This window comes from Myotis brandtii, unplaced genomic scaffold (assembly GCF_000412655.1).
Source record: "Myotis brandtii unplaced genomic scaffold, ASM41265v1 scaffold191, whole genome shotgun sequence".
NCBI lineage: Eukaryota > Metazoa > Chordata > Mammalia > Chiroptera > Vespertilionidae > Myotis > Myotis brandtii.
Genome location: NW_005357115.1, coordinates 6732559 through 6753368, shown reverse-complemented (window position 1 = coordinate 6753368; position 20810 = coordinate 6732559). Strand labels below are relative to the sequence as shown.

Here is a 20810-nt window from a genome sequence, read left to right as displayed (position 1 = left end):
TGTTCTGGCATTCTGGTCGCTTGGCTTATATATATATATATATATATATATACACACACACACATACATATCTATATATATGTACACACACACACACGTATATGCACATATATATGGAATAAGGCCTCTAAATGACTTAAAATCAGATGGCAATATTGTCTAAAGTAATATTAACACCACAAATGTATGTATGTATGTGTACATATATGCATATACAGAGAGAATAAATGAACAAGTGAATGAGTGAGTGAAAGAATGAGAATATATATGAATCAGAGTCATCTGTCTTTGGGTTAATTACTTCACTATGAAGATGTGCCTAAACTTCTAAAGAATTTCCTGGTTTGTATTAAAGTACACTTCAAAAAGACCATGAAAACACAAATTTAGTTGACAGACTACAATGGGATTCAGAAAAAGACACAGTGAATATAGACTTCGGTGTAATTTCATGCTGGTGATTTTTCTTTTTTAAAATGTAAGCCACTAATATTTCAAGAAAAAATTTTTAAATCAAAAGTTGCATATTAATATTACATACAAACTGAAACATAAGTGACTTTTAGCACAGTGTATACATGCTTACAGAAACTCAAATATTTACACATTTAAAACAATTTCCATTTAACATTTAAAGTTCTGAAATACATAAATGCATTAATACTTTCTAGAAAACTACAATTAGAACATTGATTTGCTACAAGCATATAAAATACGAAGTGCTTTCTTGGAGTTTCAAGTTACCTCTTTAAAACAAGATCTTGCTTGCACATATAGTCTGTCTCCAAAAAGCAGTAAGAACTTTTCATTTCCAAGAGGTTTATTTCCCAGGTACATGATCAGCTCAAGAAAATGAACCCAACGATTATGCAATATAATTATGTCATAACAACTTAATTGCACATAATGCTGTAAAGTAGGTTTGGATGAAGTTCTCAAACACTTTGGTATATGTTCTTCAGGGACTTCTATTAGGAATAACAGGAATTATTAAGTTCCTTCAATTCCCATTTTGCTTTAAAATAGATAAATCTTTGGTTAAAGTTCTATATTTTGGGCATTTGTTAATTAAAATGGTCCCCAAACCAATAAATGACGCTGATGTATTAGTTCATAAGACTTCTTTTAACCTGCTTCTGGTGCAGTGGGAGGCTAGAAATACTTATTTACTATGACATGTCATTGACAGTTTTTATTTTTCACATAAAAGCAGAGAAATCAACAGGTTTAATCAATATTTCTCTGTTCATTTTGTTATAATCTAAACTGCACAGTAATTTGCAGTAACTATAGTGTTGCACAGTATATGTGATGATTGGAAAGATGTATAGCATTACATTTAGAGTTAGTTTAGTCAGAATAAGTCAATATTAGACTGTACAGTAATTCTGCATTGACTATAGTAGGTTGTCAGGTAAAACTTATTTAAAAACCCCAATCCATTCCATTTACAAGAGAAATTGTTGGAAATGTATAAAACAGTAGATATACAAGGAGAACACCAAACATACTTTATTAGCACAAAAAAGCAGCCATAACAAGGCACAGCAAGCAGAGAAACATACATTAGCAGTCAAAGGGTTAGTGTTGCATACAAATATAGCTTTTCTTTTTTGTAGCCTTGGCAATAAGCCATCATGTAAAATAACTTTCTGTAGCAGCAGGTAAGGGAACTAAGGAGCACTCACCAGTGGTACAGAGCACATGAACAAAACGACACAAGAATGGATTCCACTACTTTAGTGCAAAATGTCTAGGACAGAACTGTAAGTTCAGTTCAATGCTAAGAAGCAAACACTAGAACTTGGTATTACTTCCAAAATAGCTCACTCAAGTAGTATTGCATACTATTCCAATTGACCAAAAGGTGCTAAGTAAAGTTATTTACAGATACAATGGTTGTACAGTACCTTTTAAATCTGCAACTTAGATTTCAGATTTTCCATTAAAAATGAAATTCAATTCCATTGAAATTCTGTAAATTGTACTTTAAGCAATTCAGCTATGAGCATTTACAACAAAGAGATAAATACTGCCATCCAAATTACAGTTTAACAATAACCTCAACATCAGCAATCACTGTAGTTATTATTTCTGACTTGTTTGGGCATCTTCTAGTCTCATTTTCTTCATGGTTCACAAACTTGTCATGGGCATAGGAAAAAATCCAACATTAATAAATCAACAATTAGAGTGCATATGTCAACTTTAAACATCATACAAAGGACTAAATTGCAGCAGCTATTCCCAATATGTTTTAAGTTAAAGCACTCATTAAAAAAATTAACACCTAAGGCCTTTAAATAAAATTCTCCTACAAACTTTATAAGTCTGAAATTTTAAGAACTACTATTTAGAAAAACTGGTTTACTTAACAGTACCTTTTGCAGAAGAGAAAAAGACTAACTATAAACAATATCAACACTTAAGTAACTGCACTATGCCCTTGTGGCCAGAAAACTGCATTTATTTTTTAATTTTTTCTAAAAGGAAGGCAGTCTTTATTTTTGGATTTCCAAAGCTTGATTTATAGTAACTACAAACATCACTACTTTTGGAAGATTATAAAAAAATTCTTAGAAAAAATAATAATTTCAAACATTAATCACACTGTTGAAATACTCATCCAATATTAACAATTTGTTCTTTAGTAAGAAATAGAATTCTTCATAGCAAATGCCTCAGAATTGCCTCATTCAATTACTTCAGCCATTAAAAACCAAACAGCTAATTCGGCAAACTATATTTGTAGCCTTACTGAACACCTGCAGTTCTATCTTCTGTTGTCTCAATAGCGACCATGTTTTTCTGAGTAACAGCAGATCGCATCTGACAGATACTAACACTTCTGACAGATACTGACACTAAGCTTACATACTGTACTGAAAAAAACCTAACACTGATATGTGTGCTTGCTATAGGTGTACTGTCTGATGCACATAAAAGCAGATATAGGACAGGAGAATTTACTTCGCCTTGACTGGTTCTCGTTCTAACCAGCGAACTCTAACTTTTTGTTTATAATGATACTCTTTTAGAAAATCCTGCAACATTGATGGTAAAGGGAGCCCATCAATTCCATCGTACGTAGTGCATCTGCAGATTACTGCACGGCAGATATACTGCAAGCTAAAAGGGAAAGTCCTATTTAGTGAGATAGTAAGCAACGGTTCAAAAAACATGCAAGAACTGGGATCTTTATAATGTTCCAAAAGTCCCGTTACAGTGGTGGAGTGAAATACACATGGGTCGTGGGCATCAAAGCTAAAGTTGTGATTCCACTGTTCAATTCGGGCGTGCAGGGATCTGTTGTAGCGACGGAAGCTCACAGAGAAGAGGTAGTCCTCTTGTGCAGAGTCCCTGAGCAAAAATGTGCCTTCAGGTTTCCCTTCAAGAAGGGCTTCTGCTTCATAACGGTCCATCACTCCCCAGTAACAGGGATTGCCTGTAATCTGAAGCAGATCAGGCACGAGGCAGTGTATATAATCAATCTGTGTATGGACTTTCCAAGCTCCCTGTCTGCTGACGTGGGCATGGCTGTCTCCAGATACCTGACGTTGCTTCTGCCTACGTGACTGCAAACACAGCGTGGTTGTGTCCTCTTCTGAGTCACAATTAGCTTGTGGAATTGCAGAACTGTCCCCACTTATTTCAGTCATCCCAGGAGCTAACTTTGGTCCCAGTTTATATAAGGGATTAACCTGTGCAGTGGCTTCAAATGTATGTATTTGTGCATTGGGAGGGGGGTCAACCCCTTCTTCAATACTAAGCCGCCTTCTCTCTCTAAGCCTATCTTCTTCATCTTCTGTAGAAACCAAGGATGGATCAAATGTATCAAAAAATGTTGAATGTGGGCTCACAGGGGCTGTATGCTGTTTAATCAAATGCCATTTTTGGGCTAAATCTGAGCCAGCAGGAAAAGGACATTTCTCAAGCATTAATTCAGAAAGGTGTATTTTTCTTTTATTAGAAAAGAGAGGCTTTGACTGCTTGTTGTAAGTTCTCATAGGAAAACACAAGCCCACAGTATCCTGCAACCTCTGTCTCAGAGAGCGACTTCCTACAGTTCTGCTGGAAACACTGTCCATGTCATGTACGGAGCTTACACCGTATCGCCTCTCTCTCCTCTGAAGTGCACTTCGAGTTCTACCAAACTTTTTATCAGTATCCAGTGAACTTTGAGTCTTTGTAGAACAGGAATGTTTCTTCTTCCCACCCCACGGGGCATGTCGAGAGTAGGAATCTCTTCTTGCAAGTCTTGATCCTGTGGTGACACACGAGTCGTTATCCTTTTCAATGCTTATTTCAACAATCTGAGGAATTTCAGTGGCACAGTTTGGGTTTCTCCTTGAAGAATTCTTTGAAGGGCTTAATCCCAGTTGTAAGGCAACATTTTCTCTTAAGGGACTGCTTTGTTGCTGAGGCACTGAGTCTCCTATACTGATGCTTTTCTCTCTGACAGACAAACTTCTGTTGGAGTTCATGTCCACATTTTCACTACGGCTTCCTCCCTCATGACTAAAGAGATTCTGACACCTGTATTTGAAGTTATTCCACATTTTCCCCACTTTATCCATTGATTATAAGACCTAAAGACAAAACAGGGAAAGGAGAAAAATAAGTTAAAGTGGTGTGTGAAACAGAAAAGGCAGAACCCACTCCCCTTCTCTTTGGAAATTTCAGCAATACTGGTCAAGAGTCCGCCTTCCATTACTAAAGTGATAGGACAGACATTCTGCTAGGTAGCTGTAAGGTCACCAGGCCCTTTGTGGCACTGCATTCAAGCTAGTCCTCACTTCCCATTTCCTTTCAGATAACATACTCAGGACTCGGGGGAAAGGAAAGAAACACTTTCAATTAAACTCTGGTTTCTTTTTCCCATGTATCAATCTAATTTCATTATGACATTGATTGTTGCCTTACTTTGAATAATTTAGGTACTTGCCTCAAATATGAAAAGGGAAAACGTATTCTGTATTTTGAAACATATATGATTCAATTTCTCAAAAGTTATAAGCAGGACCACATTTATGTAAATATTAAAATTAGTTAAAAACCTTTAAGTAGCAATCTTCCCAATTTCACTTACCAACTACTACTCCACTAACCTAGCAATCTAAAGCTTACAGGTTAATCACTTGTAAAAATTTTATATCTTCCCTCCCCACCCTACAATGTATCATATTTTATCCATGATTTTGAAGAAGCAGTCTGAGTAGAAAGAAAAATAAGAGGAAGGAAAGAGAATACAATATTTAGGTTTAAGTGAAAAGATATCTTTAAGCTTCACAATTCTCAATCCTGGAAGAGCTTAGAAGAAATAGAGCAATAAAAAAAATTTATGATACTTTAATAATTAACAAAATAAAAACAAAATATATGCAATTTGGCTTCTTTATTCTTGCTCCTTTATAAAAATCTAAAGCAGTTTATGGCATTTTACAAATAAATTATTTTAAGACTACAATATTAACAGGCACACTGTCTTATTCAGTAACCTAAAAGTCAACATTGGAAGAAATGGAAAAACCTGAACTGACTGATAAAATTCTAGGTGGAAAATGATTTGCCCTCAGAATTTTGAGGGCATTACCACTGTTCTAGTGGGGCTGTCAAAAAGTCCACATCATACTAATTCCCAATCTTCTTATGTGGCCTGTTTTTGTTTCATGAAAAATTATAGTTGTTCTTTATTCTTCGAGTGGCCCCTTTTTTTTTTACATTCATTGAGCTGGGGCCTTTCCATGTCCTTCCCACTGCCCCCTCCCTCTCTCCTCAAAGTCCTTTTTATTAGATACTAGAACTCTTAGGTTTATCTTTTATCATGTTTTCTTTTCAATATTGTATTTCCTTTCCTTTTCTACTGTCTGGTAGATTTCTTTGGCGTCACTTTCCAACATTTCTAGTTCAGTTACAATTTTTCTATCACAGTTTTAATTTCCAAAACAATTTTCTTGTTCTCTGTTCTTCTTCTTCTTTAAATATATATATATTATTGATTTCAGAGAGGAAGGGAAAGGGAGAGAGATGGAAACATCAATGATGAGAGAGAATCATTGATGGGTTGCCTCCTGCACGCCTCCTACTGGGGATAGCAACCCAGGCATGTGCCCTTGGCCAGAATCAAACCTGGTACCCATTAGTCCACAGGCTGACGCTCTATCCACTGAGCCAAACGGCTAGGGCTCTCTGAATGTTCTTTTTAATAGTATCCTATTTTAATTTCTTGTCTGTAATATCTCATTTCACTAAGGATACAAAAAATTTTAAATATTTTAACATTTTAAATATTTTTATCTGTTTCTTCTCAGTACTGTTTTCTTCTTAAGTTCTGTCTGATGAGCCCTGGCTATCCATCAGGACTAACATGCTAATCAGAAGCTCTGTCTACATGGGAGAGTTGTTTGCCAACTGATTGGTTTTACTACAAGGTAATGAGGCAATGAGTTGTTTTTTTATCCCCAAAAGTCAGTATCTGTAAGTCTGTCTGCTGGCTGGCTCATCCCAGAGACAAATGCTCCAATCTCTTCTCTAGAGCATACAGGGGTGAGCAAAAGTAGGTTAATAATAATAATAATAATAATAATAAATATAATAATTACTGAATACATAAGAATAAACTGCTTTGAGTACTCACAACTGTAAGCCTACTTTTGTCAACCCCGATATATACCTGACTGCCATGTTCTGAGAACAGGGCAAGAGAATAATGGAGTCTTAACCTCAACCTTAAGTCCCTGTTTTTTCAAAGGTGTCCTTATTTATAAAAGCTGTCCCAGCTCCAGCTATATCTGAACCTCTTGATTAAATTTTCCCAGCTCTAACCTCTAGTTTCATCTAAGGTAAAGGAATGGTGATCTCCTGGCTACTGAGGGTGAAGATTGACACGTGGGAGCCTGATGCATACACTTTCAACCACACATGTTTTCCGCTCTATACTTCATCCTTACCCTCTGAAGTAGCTGGTTTCTCTAATTTCTGAGCCAGCAGTGTAAATTGGTTTGCTCCTTTCTAACATACTCATTTTGCAGGCACTTAGATCGCCATTCTCAGTTCTGTTAATTTCTAGTGACCTGCTTTTACCAAAAACTTCACCAATTAGGCCTATTTTTATCTTCTCTCATTTGTTTTTTGCTTCTGAATTTATCCCTTATGCTTTTTTTATTGCTTTAGTTTTAGTGGGCATGTGCAGGAGGCAACCAATTGATGTCTCTCTCTCTTACATCTATGTGTTCTTTTCCCCTCCTTCTTCTCTCCTTCCCTTCCATTCTCTCTAAAAATCAATGGGAAAAATATCCTCAGGTGAGGGTTAAAAAAAAAAAAAAAGGACAATGCTCTAAAGTAGGGTGTGAACAATACTAAATAAACTATGTGCCACAATCTCATCACTATTTCTCATCTTTTTTATTTTTGTCATGTATTCAAGAGGCCTACAGAATCCTAGGAGAGACCATCTAGAGCACTGACTCTTTTGTAAGATATAAGAAGAATAAATTACTGGGAATAGGAAATGTAAAAAAGACATGAAATGCAAGTACATTATTAGATTGAAAAGACATAAAAATAACTGTCAAATTGCTATAAAATATTTTAAATGCTTGTTTTTAATTTCTATACCTAACTTATCATCTTTTTGGCATCAATTCACAGCCCATACTTTGGGTAGCTGTGGTATACTGTTGTGCTATCTAATACATGTGATTACTGAGTCCCTGAAATTTGGCTAGTGTCACCTACTGAAATAATAGCATGGATTTAATTGGTTAAATATATCATTAAAATTAATTTCATCTGCTTTTTACTTTTTCAATGTGGTTACTAAAAAATTTTAAATTACACATATGGTTCAAATTATATTTCTTCTGGACAGTACTGATTTAGAGCAGGGGTCAGCAAACTACATAGCCTGAGGACAAAATATGGCCTCTGGCCTATTTCTGTATGGAGCCTGGCTAAGAATGTTTTTTACATTTTTAAAGGGATTACTAAACAACAACAACAAAAAACCCACAAAGATTATTGACAGAAACCACATGTAGCCTGCAAAACCTAAAATATTTTCCACCTCGCCCTTTACAGAAAGTTTAATGACCCTGGTCTACAGTATGTAAGATTACAAACCATACCATGATAGACATTAGAATAGCAATATTCAAGAAGTCAGAGTCTCTTTTCTCCATGTTTACAACATAAATTTTGTAGCTATCTAAAAATATTTGACAAGCAAATTATACTTGAAAAATGACTGTTTTAGAAAGCAACCAAAGTTAAAACCACTTATCTCCCCATACAGCTGCTTATAAGTTGAATAACCGAGTGGGACTGTACTTGCCAGGTTACAAAAGGCAGTTTCCAATACTGAAACTTTGGTTTAGTTTATAAATAGAGCATGAAACTTAGTGATTTCTCTATTTCTAATCTGAATAGTGTTGATAGATTACATCGTGACAAAATACTCTAATTTAAAGAAAGACTATTATGCTTCCACACCCTTTGGGGATAGAAAGTGGAATTTTTCTTGATGTGGGAAATGCTATGTGGGCGGCTGTAATACTGGGAATAAAAAAAAATGCTGATAATGATTCATAGAAGAGTCCATGTAAGAATCAGACAGGCATTTCAACTATTTTTTTTTTAATGTTTTTGCCTTGACATTCTCATCGATGTTTCTAACTCTCTATCCTTCTCCCTTCCTCTCTGTAAAAAATCAATAAAATATATTTAAAAAAAATAAAAATAAAAAAAAAATAAAAATGTTTTTGCCTTGACATTCTCAGGAGAAGGTTTTTATTAAATTTATTATTTATTTATTTATTTACTGATTTGAGAGAGAGAAAAAAACATCAAATTGTTGCTCCACTTATTTATGCATTCATTGGTTGTTCTTGTACATGCCCTGAGGGATCAAACCTGCAACCTTGGTGAATGTGGACGACACTCTAACCAACGAGCTACTGGGCCAGGGCCTGCATTTCAACTATCTTAATATTTACAATGTCAGTTTTGAGGTTCTTTTGTTTGTTTTGTTGTTAAATTTTAGGAAACATTTTTAGCTGAAACCCTTTGAAACCTAAATTACAACTCTATAACTTTATATAACGTTACACATAGCTAAAAAAGTGTTAAATTTAAACTGTATTGATTCTGAAACAAAAGTCACTCGTTCATTACAATCTTTCCATTTCCACTCCTGTACAGCTATCCTTAAAACTAACCAAAACAAATTTCTAAAAACTCATTTCTTCCTCCAAGGATAATCAGAATTTAAAACTGGTTTTATAATGCCATTTTCAACAACAGCTTTTGTTGAAAAACGATATTTAACAGGATAAGCTATAAACCAGAATTATGGAAAATGATAGGTCAAATTCCATTACTAGAAAAATTTACGTACATAAAATATTAAAGATTACAGTCAATGGCCCTCTTAATGCCAAGTTATATCTATTATAAAATTCCCACAAAACAAAATAATTAAAATAGCTTCCAGGAGTTCATTTTAATGGGACTCAATCCACACTTTATTAGAAATAAATTAATTCAGCAAGTTTTAAGACTACACGGCATGCCACAATGGTTAAAGAGGAAGAATATGACTCAACTCAAATCCTCTGTCTACTGTTTAGTCTATCTAGACTACTTAGTCATGGTAATACCTTCCCAACAGAAAGTCCTTCAGTTTCAGTAACAAAAATTGGGACACATGATTAAGGAAAGTATTTCTGTGCCAAATTCAGAGTACAGGAGACAGTTTAAGAGTTTCAACTTTTAATTGGTATTTTGGTGGCATTTCAATAATTTTTAGAAAAATATAACTGGATGCCTATTTATCTCTTATACTGTTATTCAATATGTTCAACCATACAAAATTACTGATATAATTCAACCTCAGAGTTCTATTGGAATATACATAACATTTATATGTAATTTATACATAATCATTTATACAATGATTTTCAACTCGTGTGTCACAGAAATTTTCAAAACATGCAATACCTGACTATTTAGTCAGGGGCACTGTCCTCTTTTCCCTTAGATTGTCAAATAAAAATATGACAACAGCTAATGTAATAATAGCCATCCGGCGTGAATCAAAATTATACCTATTTTTTTTGGTCAGATCAGCAAAAAATATATTTTTTGGTGTGCCACAGAATTTTAGTAACTAATTTATGTGTGCTATGAGGTGGATTTGAAATGTTTAGAAGTCAAATCTGCAGGATAAATAACTGATTGGTAAAAGGTAATGAAGAAGAGAGCGGTATCAAAAATGAATGCCAAGCCCGAATGGTGTGGCTTAGTAGTTGAGCGTCAACCCATGCACAGTAGGTCACCAGATGATTCCCAATCAGGGCACATTCCTGGGTTTTGGGCTTGATCCCCAGTAGGGGAGGGGCAAGCCAATCGATGTTTCTCTGTCATTGATGTTTCTATCTCTCTATCCTTTTCCCTTCTTCTCTCTCTAAAATCAATTTAAAAATACACAGAAAAACGAAACAACCAATGCCAAGTTTTTGACTTGTGAAAATAGGTGGGTAGAGATGCTATTTTGTTATTTCTGAGATGGGAAACACAATAGATAGAGCAATTTTGGCAAGTGAGGGGTTGGAGAGAGTTAATAAATTCAGTTTAGAAAATGCTACAATTAAGACTGTCATTGAGATATCTAAGTAAAACCTCATTAGTCCCTCAATGTATGTTCATATAATGGATTACTATATAGCAGGGATGATAAACTACAGTGACCCGCATCTATACACATGAATCTCAAAAACATTGTGCTTAGAGAAATAAATCATACAGATGATATATACATTATGAATTCATTTACCTTTTAAACTGGCAAACCCCAAAATATATTGTTTAGGTATACATACATACATACATAATAAAAATATAAAAAGCAAGGAAATGGCTACCTATTTGGGGAAGGGATATGGAATTAGGGAGAGGCACTCAAGAAGCTTTGAGAACACAGGTGATTTTTTATTTCTTATAGTAATGGGGACATGGTTTTTACTTATTAATTATTCTTTAAACTGCAGTTACATTTTATACACTTGTTCCTGTATATGATACATTGCATAATAAAATTTAAAAAACTATATAGGCCACATTTTGACCACTATGGGAATTAATAACCAAGTATTATAGAAAAAAAGCCACCAGAAAAATAAAAAGTTCTCATAACTCTTAGGTAAAAAAGGAATTCAAAACTAAAAGTTACAGACTATTTAGAAAATAGCATATTAATATTTTGCATTTTTTTCCTGTACAGCAATTTGGCAATATTTATCAAAACACTCTTACTCTTCAACTTGGCACTTATTCTAGACTAGATGGTTACCCTAAAGCAGGCAAAGTTGAAAACAAACAAACCAACAACCAGAAAAAAATATTAAGCTAAACTGGTTTTCTAATGTAATACAGAGGTCAGCAAACTTTTTCTGAAAAGGGCCATATAGTAAGTAAATATCTTAGGCTTTGTGGGCATGCATTCTCTGTGGAAACTATTGAACTTTGCCATTGTAGCCTGAATGCACACAGATAATATGTAAGTGAATAAGCATAACTGTTTGTCAATAAAACTTTATTATGGTCATTGGAATCCAAATGTCATATAATTTCCAGTGTCACAAAACATTCTTCTCCTGATTATTCCCGCCAACCATTTAAAAATGTAAATCCATTCTTCGCTCTGGGGTTTACAAAAACAAGTAGCAGGACAGATTTACCTACAGTTTGCCAACTTCTGATAAAGTGTATCATAAAGCCTTTGATATTACATTTACTAAAACAAATGTTTATTCTAGAAAACAATTTGGGGAAACAATACTCTAAGAAATAAACATACCAAATAAAAGTCTAACCCTCATCTGTAATCCCACCACCCAGAGTCAACCACTGTCACTATTTTGGTGGACATCTTTCCATACATCCTCTTTTATGTAAAAAGCTGTATGTAATCTTCTTTTATAATTAAAAATGTATATCATGTCTGTGACTATATCCCTTCTCATTTATTGAATAGTGTTTTTTCTTTTATTTAGTTAGCTATGTCAGAAATGGCATCAGACTAGTAAAAGAGGAAAACCTCTGACAGCTATATCTTTTAAATTGATCAATAAACCCAAGAGTATTTGAAGTAACCAATAAAGCAGACAAACACTGGAAAGCTGAAAAAAGAAAATAATAATGGTAATGATGGCTATGATGACAATTTTCATTATTGAATGCTAAGCATGTGCCAGGCACTGATATAATATACTTCTCCCAACAATCCTATGAGTAAAAATTATCTCAATTTTATATATATAGAGAAACTGATACAATTGAAAAATTAATAGTAATCTAGAATTAAGTTTCTTTCATTATTATTAATCTATTCAGGTTTTCTACCTCTTCTTGAATCAGTTTTAGAACTGTATATTAACAACTCTAACTCCGAGTAGGGTTATTAATAAGTTCTTTAAAACCTCAACAAATACATCATTTCTATATATTTCCAACTATGGCAGAGAACAAAAAAAGATGAAACTGATACTAAAATTTGGAAGGTAGCACATGCACACTCAAAAGAACATTAATGGTTTGTTTCTTTTGTTGTTGTTGTTGTTTTGGGTAATCCTTACCTGAGGATATTTTTTCCGTTACTTTTTAGAGAGAGTGGAAGGGAGGGGAAAAAGCGAGGGGGAGAGAGAAAAGAGAGAAACATTGATGTGAGAGAGACACATTGATTGGTTGCCTCCTGCATGCACCCCGACCAGGGTCAGGGATTGAACCTGCAACCCAGCTATGTGCCCTTGACCGGGAATTGAACCCTTGACACTTTAGTGTGCAGGCTGATGCTTTAACCACTGAACACACCAACCAGGCCTGGCTTGTTTCATTTTATTATAATGTATGAAACAATACTCTGACCAAGAGTCCAGAGTAAAAACTATATTCACAGCCTACCGCGGATATTTTGGTGTCTATACTCTATGCTTACCTATTATGAAAGTCATTTTTTAAAAAAATATATTTTATTGATTTTTTACAGAGAAGAAGGGAGAGGGAGAGTTAGAAACATCGATGAGAGAGATCGATCAGCTGCCTCCTGCATGCCCCCCAGTGGGGATGTGCCCGCAACCAAGGTACATGCCCTTGACCGGAATCGAACCTGGGACCCTTCAGTCCGCAGGCCGACGCTCTATCCACTGAGCCAAACCGGTTCGGCGAAAGTCATTTTTTTGTGTAGAACTTGTATACCACTCAGAAATGTTCTGATTATTCTAACTAATGGATCTATATGACTAAGTTCTATTTCTTTGCTCAAATACTACTTTTAACCACATGGTCAGTTAAGAATGTGTTTGAAGCCATATGCATAATTCAAGGAATGAAGTTCAAGAAGTACTTATATTTTTTTCTGCATATTAAGAAAAATATAGTAGTCCATTTTTAAAAAGAAAAAAAAAAGAGGACATAAAATCAAATTAAGAGTCACAGTGTTATACAGATTCTGCATTAATACCCCCCAAGAGTGATAACCTAAGGGTGGTTTTTTTTTCTAATAAAAGTAAGTATCTAAAATTTGTTTCTTAAATTTTACTCACATAGTTCTAACTTCCAGTGTCATGTTGGAAGTGCTCCAGGCCTCAAAAATCCCATTCTTAAGCCCAAATCACTTGCGGAAACACTGCATGTGCTTTGCTTAGGGCATAAGCATATTGAGACAGTCCATGGGACAGAGAGGAGAGGAGGCTGAACTCCAGCTTTACCACTTAAGAATACTGTTGAACTTGAATGTATCCTTCACATTTCTGAGGTTAACTTTGTCTCTTGGTAAAACAAAGATAACAATACTACCTCATAGATCGGTTATGAGGAATAATAACCATCTATTATAATAAAGCGTAATATGCTAATTAGACCAGACGTCCTTCCAGACGACCTTTCAGATGAAGCTGGGACTGGAGGGAAGCCTGGGAACCGGGCGCCTGCCTGTGGCTGGAGGGAAGCCTGGGTCCCGGGTGCCAGAGGGAAGCCGGTGCTGGCAGCTGGGGGAAGGAAGGCCTACTCTTGCACAAATTTTGTGCATTGGGCCTCTAGTTAACTATAAAGCCTTTGGCTCATAGGAGACACTTAAGACAGTGGCTTTAAAAATGGTATCAGCAGTATCTAGCATAAAACTTTAGCTAACTTTCCTTTAAAGATAATTCTCCCTTTCATTTCTTGTGGGTTATGCCCCAAATGTTAATATTGTCCTATGTACAATATCTGCCAGACTGTAAGTTCTATTAATCATTTGAACTTCTATGTTATTTCCTAAGAAACTCTATGGGGATTTCAATGTTCCTTAGCAGTTGAAGCTACAGCTCATCTACAACATAAACTAAGCATAGCTAATCTGTACAGTACTGGGAAAGATCCAGGAAAACAGTCCTCATTCTTTATTTTCTTCAAAATTTATTTTTAATCTATAAAAACACTACCACAATTTAAATTTTACCACATAGATGTTGTACACCAGTGAAACATAAAGTCCTAATAAGTTATGCTTCATTTTCTGTGAAGAAAGTATCTTATGTAATATACTAATGAGTGTACCATTAACTGAAATGTTTCTTATCTGGCCAGTACTATTGGCAGACTGAATGGAACACAAAGAACATGTGCTTTAGCTTCCGAGGGCCCTAAAATAAAAATCAAGCACTCACTAGCTGTGTGAAATCTAAGTCTCAGCCTTTCCATCTAAAAATAGGAAAAATTACCCCTCTTTTCAATGGTTTTTAGGAGGATAACATGACATTATGATTAGGTAATAATAGCTGAGTATATAATAGGGTCTCAAAAGTGGTAGCTTCTGTTATACAACCAATCCAAGGCAGGAGAAGCTACATGTTGGTACTAGTAGCAACAAAACAAAGCTGTTTTATGGCTAGGGAGAGATTATTGATGAGTTAGTCCTGCCTTTACCCCCCACCTCAAGGGAGGCTACTTTTAAATGTAAAGAAAAGTGTCCTGGCCGGTTTTGCTCAATGGTTTGAGCATCGGCCCATGGACTGAAGGCAACCAATCAATGTGTTTCTTTCACATTGACATTTCTCTCTCTCTCACCCGCTCTTCTCCCTCCCTTCCACTTCCTCTAGGAAATCAATGGAAAAAAAGAACCTCGGGTGAGGATTTAAATAGTTTCAAAGATGAATTGAGCAATTTAAGAAGGAAATTTTATATACGTATTAAAGCTTTAAAAATATGTGCACCTTTTGACCCAAGATTTTACAATTGGAAATTTGTTCCAAAAAAATAGTCATTTAACAACACAAAGATTTATATATAATGCTATATTTAAGTATAATATAGCATTAGTTATATTAGCAAAATTTGGCAAGAACTGTATTGTTCATTTAATAGAGGATTAGTTAAATAAACTGATACTTTTATATGCTAGAATAATAGAAAGACATTAAAAACCATGTTTCTGGAAGCATTTAATTTTCTGGAAATATTCATGATGTTAAATGAATATAGTTTAAAACAGTATGTGTAATTGACCTCAACACATATACATATACAAACATACTTTCATAAAAAGATATGGCTAGGAAATACCACTGTGGTTATCTTGGGTGGTTTTTGATTATTGTAATTTCATTTTTTCTTTTCTGTATTTTCCAAAATACTACATTTAAATGTATTAATTTCCTAGTTGGAAAAAAATGCTATTTAAAAAGGAAGATCTTGAAAAAGACCAATCTATTTTCATATTATAAACCCCAAATTATGTGTAAAATGCAGAAGAAATAAATAATGAAGTATTTAAAAAGACCATATAAGGAAAGGTAGAAGAAAAGCAGCACAAGGAAATGGGGGATTAGAGGGGTAGATGAACACAATCAATGGAGAAAGAAATAGCAAATTACTAAGATATCCACTGGAGCCAGCCTGATTTTCTCAAACAGTATTGGGGATGAGTAAAGTCACATTGGATTGGGAAGTAAGAATGGCAACCTTATGTTCCAAAAGAGTACCAATAGTAAGAAATGCACATTCTTTGGCATATGGAGATACTATTTATAGGACAACCAACAGAAATAGATTGTGTGATGCCATATAACATTAACACTTCTAGTACAGCTGAGCTTAGTTTCCAAAATGTAATAAAGAGGGAGGAAAAAAGCAGTGGTAAGAATGGTGGGTATTCCATTATTATAAAAACTAGAGGCCCCATGCATGAATTTGTGCAAGGGGTGGGGTCCCTAGGACTGGCCGGAGATCAGGGCTGATCGGGGCCTGCCAGACGGGGGGAGGGATGGGAGGGAAAGGGAACACGGGATGTTGGCCACTGGCTGGGGGAGGGACTGCGGGAGGTTGGCCAGTGGGCCGGGGGTAGGGACCGGCTGGGGGGAGGGACCATGGGAGGTTGACTGGTTGCGGGAGGTTGGCTGTGGGAGCACACTGACCACCAGGGGGGAGCTCCCGCATTGAATGTCTGCCCCCTGGTGGTCAGTGCTTATAGCAACTGGTCGGTCAGTTGTTCCGGTCGTTCAGTCATAACGGTCACTTAGGCTTTTATATATATAGATGTTTTCTACTTGTTAATCAAAAAGTAGCACTCTGATATGAATTCAACTCTTACACATCAGTCTCTTATGAATTCAACTCTTTCCTTATGCATCAGTCTCTTCTCCTTGCTGGGTACTGACACTCACTTGGGTTGGCAAATGTAGGTGTGTGTGGTGGGGGAGAAGTACTGGTTATAAGTATGAATTTGGTGGGAAAGAAGAATTCTCATTGAAATCCAAGAACAAAATCAGTAACATAAGTGGGCTTAGGCTTCAAGGACACTGGAACTGAGAGTCTGACCAGGTCCCACAGTTGCCCTAGGGAACCAAGCAGCAGGAGTCTGTTGGGTCCACATTCTAGACTCCGCAACTTGGTATCTGATTTGCCTCATTATGTGGATCCTTATAGTAACCACCACTCACCCCTTACTTGTTAATCCTGAATACATCCATACAGAAAATTAAAAGCAAGAGCTGTATTTCTTTAACCAGCCAATGAGATCTGTGAGAACCTGATTGGTTCAGTTGTTCCCATTTGGACAAAACTTGTTGTGCTAGCCCACCTGTGACTGGCATCTTTGATGTGGATACCTACGTCTTCCAGCCACCTATGGCCAAGTAAGGGAAGGTCATTCATAATGTGGAGCACATCTGCCTTGTTTTACTCCCTCAGCAAACGTTCCCTTTAGACATGACTATGGGAAAGCAGGAGCTGAAATTACTCTGTGACAATATGTAATATAGAGATGTTTAATACTTTGGTCCTACTCTACCAGTTCATAAATAATGTTCCCTGGAATTCTATTCTACAAGATATTAAGAAGTATTCTACAAATAAAGGTTTCAGTTCAAGTAAGTTAATGCCTTAGCTCTCTGAAAAGGATATCCTCCTCAGCATTATTTCTCAACCTTGACAATGGCAACCTTATTAAGATTTCACAGGACACTAATGCTCTGTGGATCAGTTTGGAAACTTCTGTCCTATTGTGCTTCAAGTTTCCAGGCAATCCAGAATTTACTACAATGTTAGTTTCAAGAAAAAAGGGACTTTGTCTTGTGCCATGCTTGGTACATATTAAATGTTCAATATATATATGAATTAGGTGCTCAATATACAAATGTTGTGAAACTAAGTCATTAACATGGAAGCTGAAGAAAAAATGGTAAACAGAAGAGTAAGTGGAGAAAAATAACAAGACTACCATTTCTGGTAGTCTAGGATTTTTCAGACCAACCTCCTTGCTGAAAACAATTAAAAGTCCTTAGATGCAAAAAGTCTCAAAATAGCTTAAAATAAAAAGCTGACAAGATGGTGGGAAACAGTCAGACCAAATTCTAGGGACAATTTGGAACCCAGAGATATAATAAGAACCCCCTAAAGACAATGACCCCGAGGGCATTTGTAGGTAGAGTTCAACAAGTTAAGTCTTTGATTTCAGTGACCTCACAGGATTAGGGGAACAAATTTCAAAGTACAGATTCCTCAAAAGGTGGAGAGTCCAAGGGAACTCTTTAACACATTAAACCAGGATCCCAAGGGGCTATAATCTCAATCAAAGATAAACAATAACTAAAACCAAACCCTAAATCCCACCCCCAGGAGACTGAAGAGAAGGTTGTTTTAGCCCAGGGAGAAGTGAGAAAAAAAGAATGACGGGTAAAACATCTGAGGATATAGATCCCTAAGAAGTCAGACCAGCCTAGGTAGAGTTTGCAGTCTGGGTTTGCATGGACTCCTAATCCAGGGAACTTCAAGCTGTGAAATTCTTTTAAAATATTCCTCGGTTAGGAATACCTTTACATATCTTAAAAAAAAGGAAAGATAAACCCACACTGAAGGAAGACATTTTCATTCTAGGCCTCAAAGAATACTCACAAGTAATTTTAAGGACAATAAGCAGGAGGCACATTCAAACACAAGTACACAGAAGACATGACTGAAAACAAGAGTCCACAGGAGATAAAAGTATCAGTAGTCAAATTCTTTCCAAAAAGAAAACCTTGGACCCAAATTACTTCATTGGTGAATTCTATCACTATTTAAGGAAAAACAAAATATTCCAATCTTACACAAGCTCTTTCAGAGAGAAACATTCTCCAATTTATTTTATTTGGCTAATATAACCTAACACCAAAGTTTAACAAGGAAACTTTGAGAAAAAAGGATACAGGCCAATCTCAGTCATGAGTATAGATATAAGTTTTTTAAACAAAATATTAGCAAGCTGAATCTAACAGTATATAAAAATGGTCAAGTTAGACATATCTTAGGAATACAAGGTTGCATTAACATTAGAAAATCAATTAGCATAATTCATCATACTGATAGTTACCAAGGACACATATGTAATATCTTAATAAAAAAATATATTTCAAAAAAAAACATATTAGAAAATCAATTAGTATAATTCATCATACTGATAGTTATAGAACAAAAAATATGTAGCTCATGACATGTAGAAAAAGCATTTAATAAAATTCAACATCCATTTGTTAAGAAAATATTTAGCAAACTAAGAGTGAAAACTAAACATTTCCCAACTTAATAAAGAACATTTCTAAAAAATGATAGCTAACCTCATCCTTGATGAAATGCTGAGACCGGAATAAGACAAGATGCTTATTATCATCACTTCTACTCTACATTGTAATAAAGATTCTAGTCAGCAGAATAAGGCAAGTTAAGAAATAAAAGGCAGTGATTAATTTTATCTCTATAGCTTTGGGAGGAACAAACAGTTATTATTTCTGGATAAAATAATTGTGCATTTCAAAAATCCACAATGATCTACCAAAAAATGATTAGAATGATATGAATTTGGAAAGTTGGTAGATATAAATCCTATATAATAAAAGCCTAATATGCTAAGTGTCTGGTAATCCGTTCAACCAATCAAAGTGTAATATGCTAATGATATGCTAAGGCCGCTCAACCACTCGCTATGATGTGCACTGACCACCAGGGAGCAGACAGCTGACCAGTCGCTTTGACGTGCACTGACCACCAGAGGGCAGACACCCTGACCAGTAGGTTAGCTTGCTGCTGGGGTCCGGCCGATTGGGACTGAGCAAGATGGACCGGACATGCCCTGGAGCCCTCCCGCACCCCTCCCCGCCCCGATCGTGCACTGGTGGGGTCCCTCAGCCTGGCCTGTGCCCTCTCGCAATCCGAGACCCCTTGGGGGATGTTGGAGAGCCAGTTTCGGCCCAATCCTGCTCAACGCAGGAGCTGCCCCCTGGTGGTCAGTGCGCTCCCACAGGAGGAGCGCCGCTCAGCCAGAAGCTGGGCTCACAGCTGGCAAGTGCAGCAGCGCTAATGATGTCCAACTGCTGGCTTAGGCCCGCTCCCTGAGGGGAGTGTGCCTAAGCCGTCAGTCAGATATCCCCCGAGGGCTCCCAGACTGCGAGGGCACAGGCCGGGCTGAGGGACCCCCTCCACCCCCCAAGTGCACGAATTTCATGGACCGGGCCTCTAGTCTATATATATATAAAAGGCTAATATGCTAAGTGTCCTTCCCCGCTGTCCGGGTAATGATGACACATAGCAACACCTGGCTTCCTCCCCCTAGTGCAGGGGTGGGCAACCTTTTTGTGAGTGCATGCCAAAACCAGCAAAATCTCTGACTCAAAATTCTTCTGCGTGCCAACCCTAATTTTTTGAGAACATGTTACGCCTACTTGATATCTCTTAAGGTGTACGTATGTGAAGAACCTTGAAGAAATAATAAAATTCATTCGAGCGACAAAAACACAGTATATGATGATGAAAAATACATTTATTTTTTAATGTATACATGTACACTGATAGTCCGACAGAAAACTTTATGACTCCGTTTGATATTATCAGTGGGACTTTTGCTGCTGCATCACTGATGACAGAGATTTTACATCAGGTTTATATTTCGTGACCTTCAGAGATATGCACGAGCTACTACTTTCATCCGTCAGGCTACTCCTATTACGAGACTTAACAAAATTCATCACTGAGAACAAAGATTCACAAGCATATGTGGATGAAACCAAAACACTGGTCAGATCTAGGAAGGCAGGGAGTTAAGGCAGAGGCATAGAAATTGCTCTTCCCCTCTCTCGTCAATCCATGTCTATGGTCTTTAAGATAACTTGTTATGTAAAATTATTTATTTATCTAAGATGCACCTACACTGAATTTATATGAAAAATAAAAAGTCGATATTAAGAAAAAAATTGTAAATGGAAGATTATAAGAGAGAGTTTCGCATGCCAGCAAAAGTTACTGGC

The 20810-nt window shown here is 36.2% G+C and overlaps 1 protein-coding gene across 6 annotated transcripts in view; it reads right to left on the bottom strand.

Moving 5' to 3' along the window:
* Positions 1 to 368: 368 nt before the first annotated feature.
* Positions 369 to 20810, bottom strand: part of SOCS5 (suppressor of cytokine signaling 5) — an 89456-nt gene continuing 69014 nt past the window's right edge. For all 6 annotated transcript variants that reach the window (XM_014538468.1, XM_005864793.2, XM_005864792.2 and 3 more), the window contains one exon: positions 369 to 4589. In XM_014538468.1, the coding sequence (XP_014393954.1) occupies positions 2967 to 4577 (1611 nt within the window). In that variant the 5' untranslated portion in view covers positions 4578 to 4589 and the 3' untranslated portion in view covers positions 369 to 2966. The remainder of the gene's footprint in view (positions 4590 to 20810) is intronic.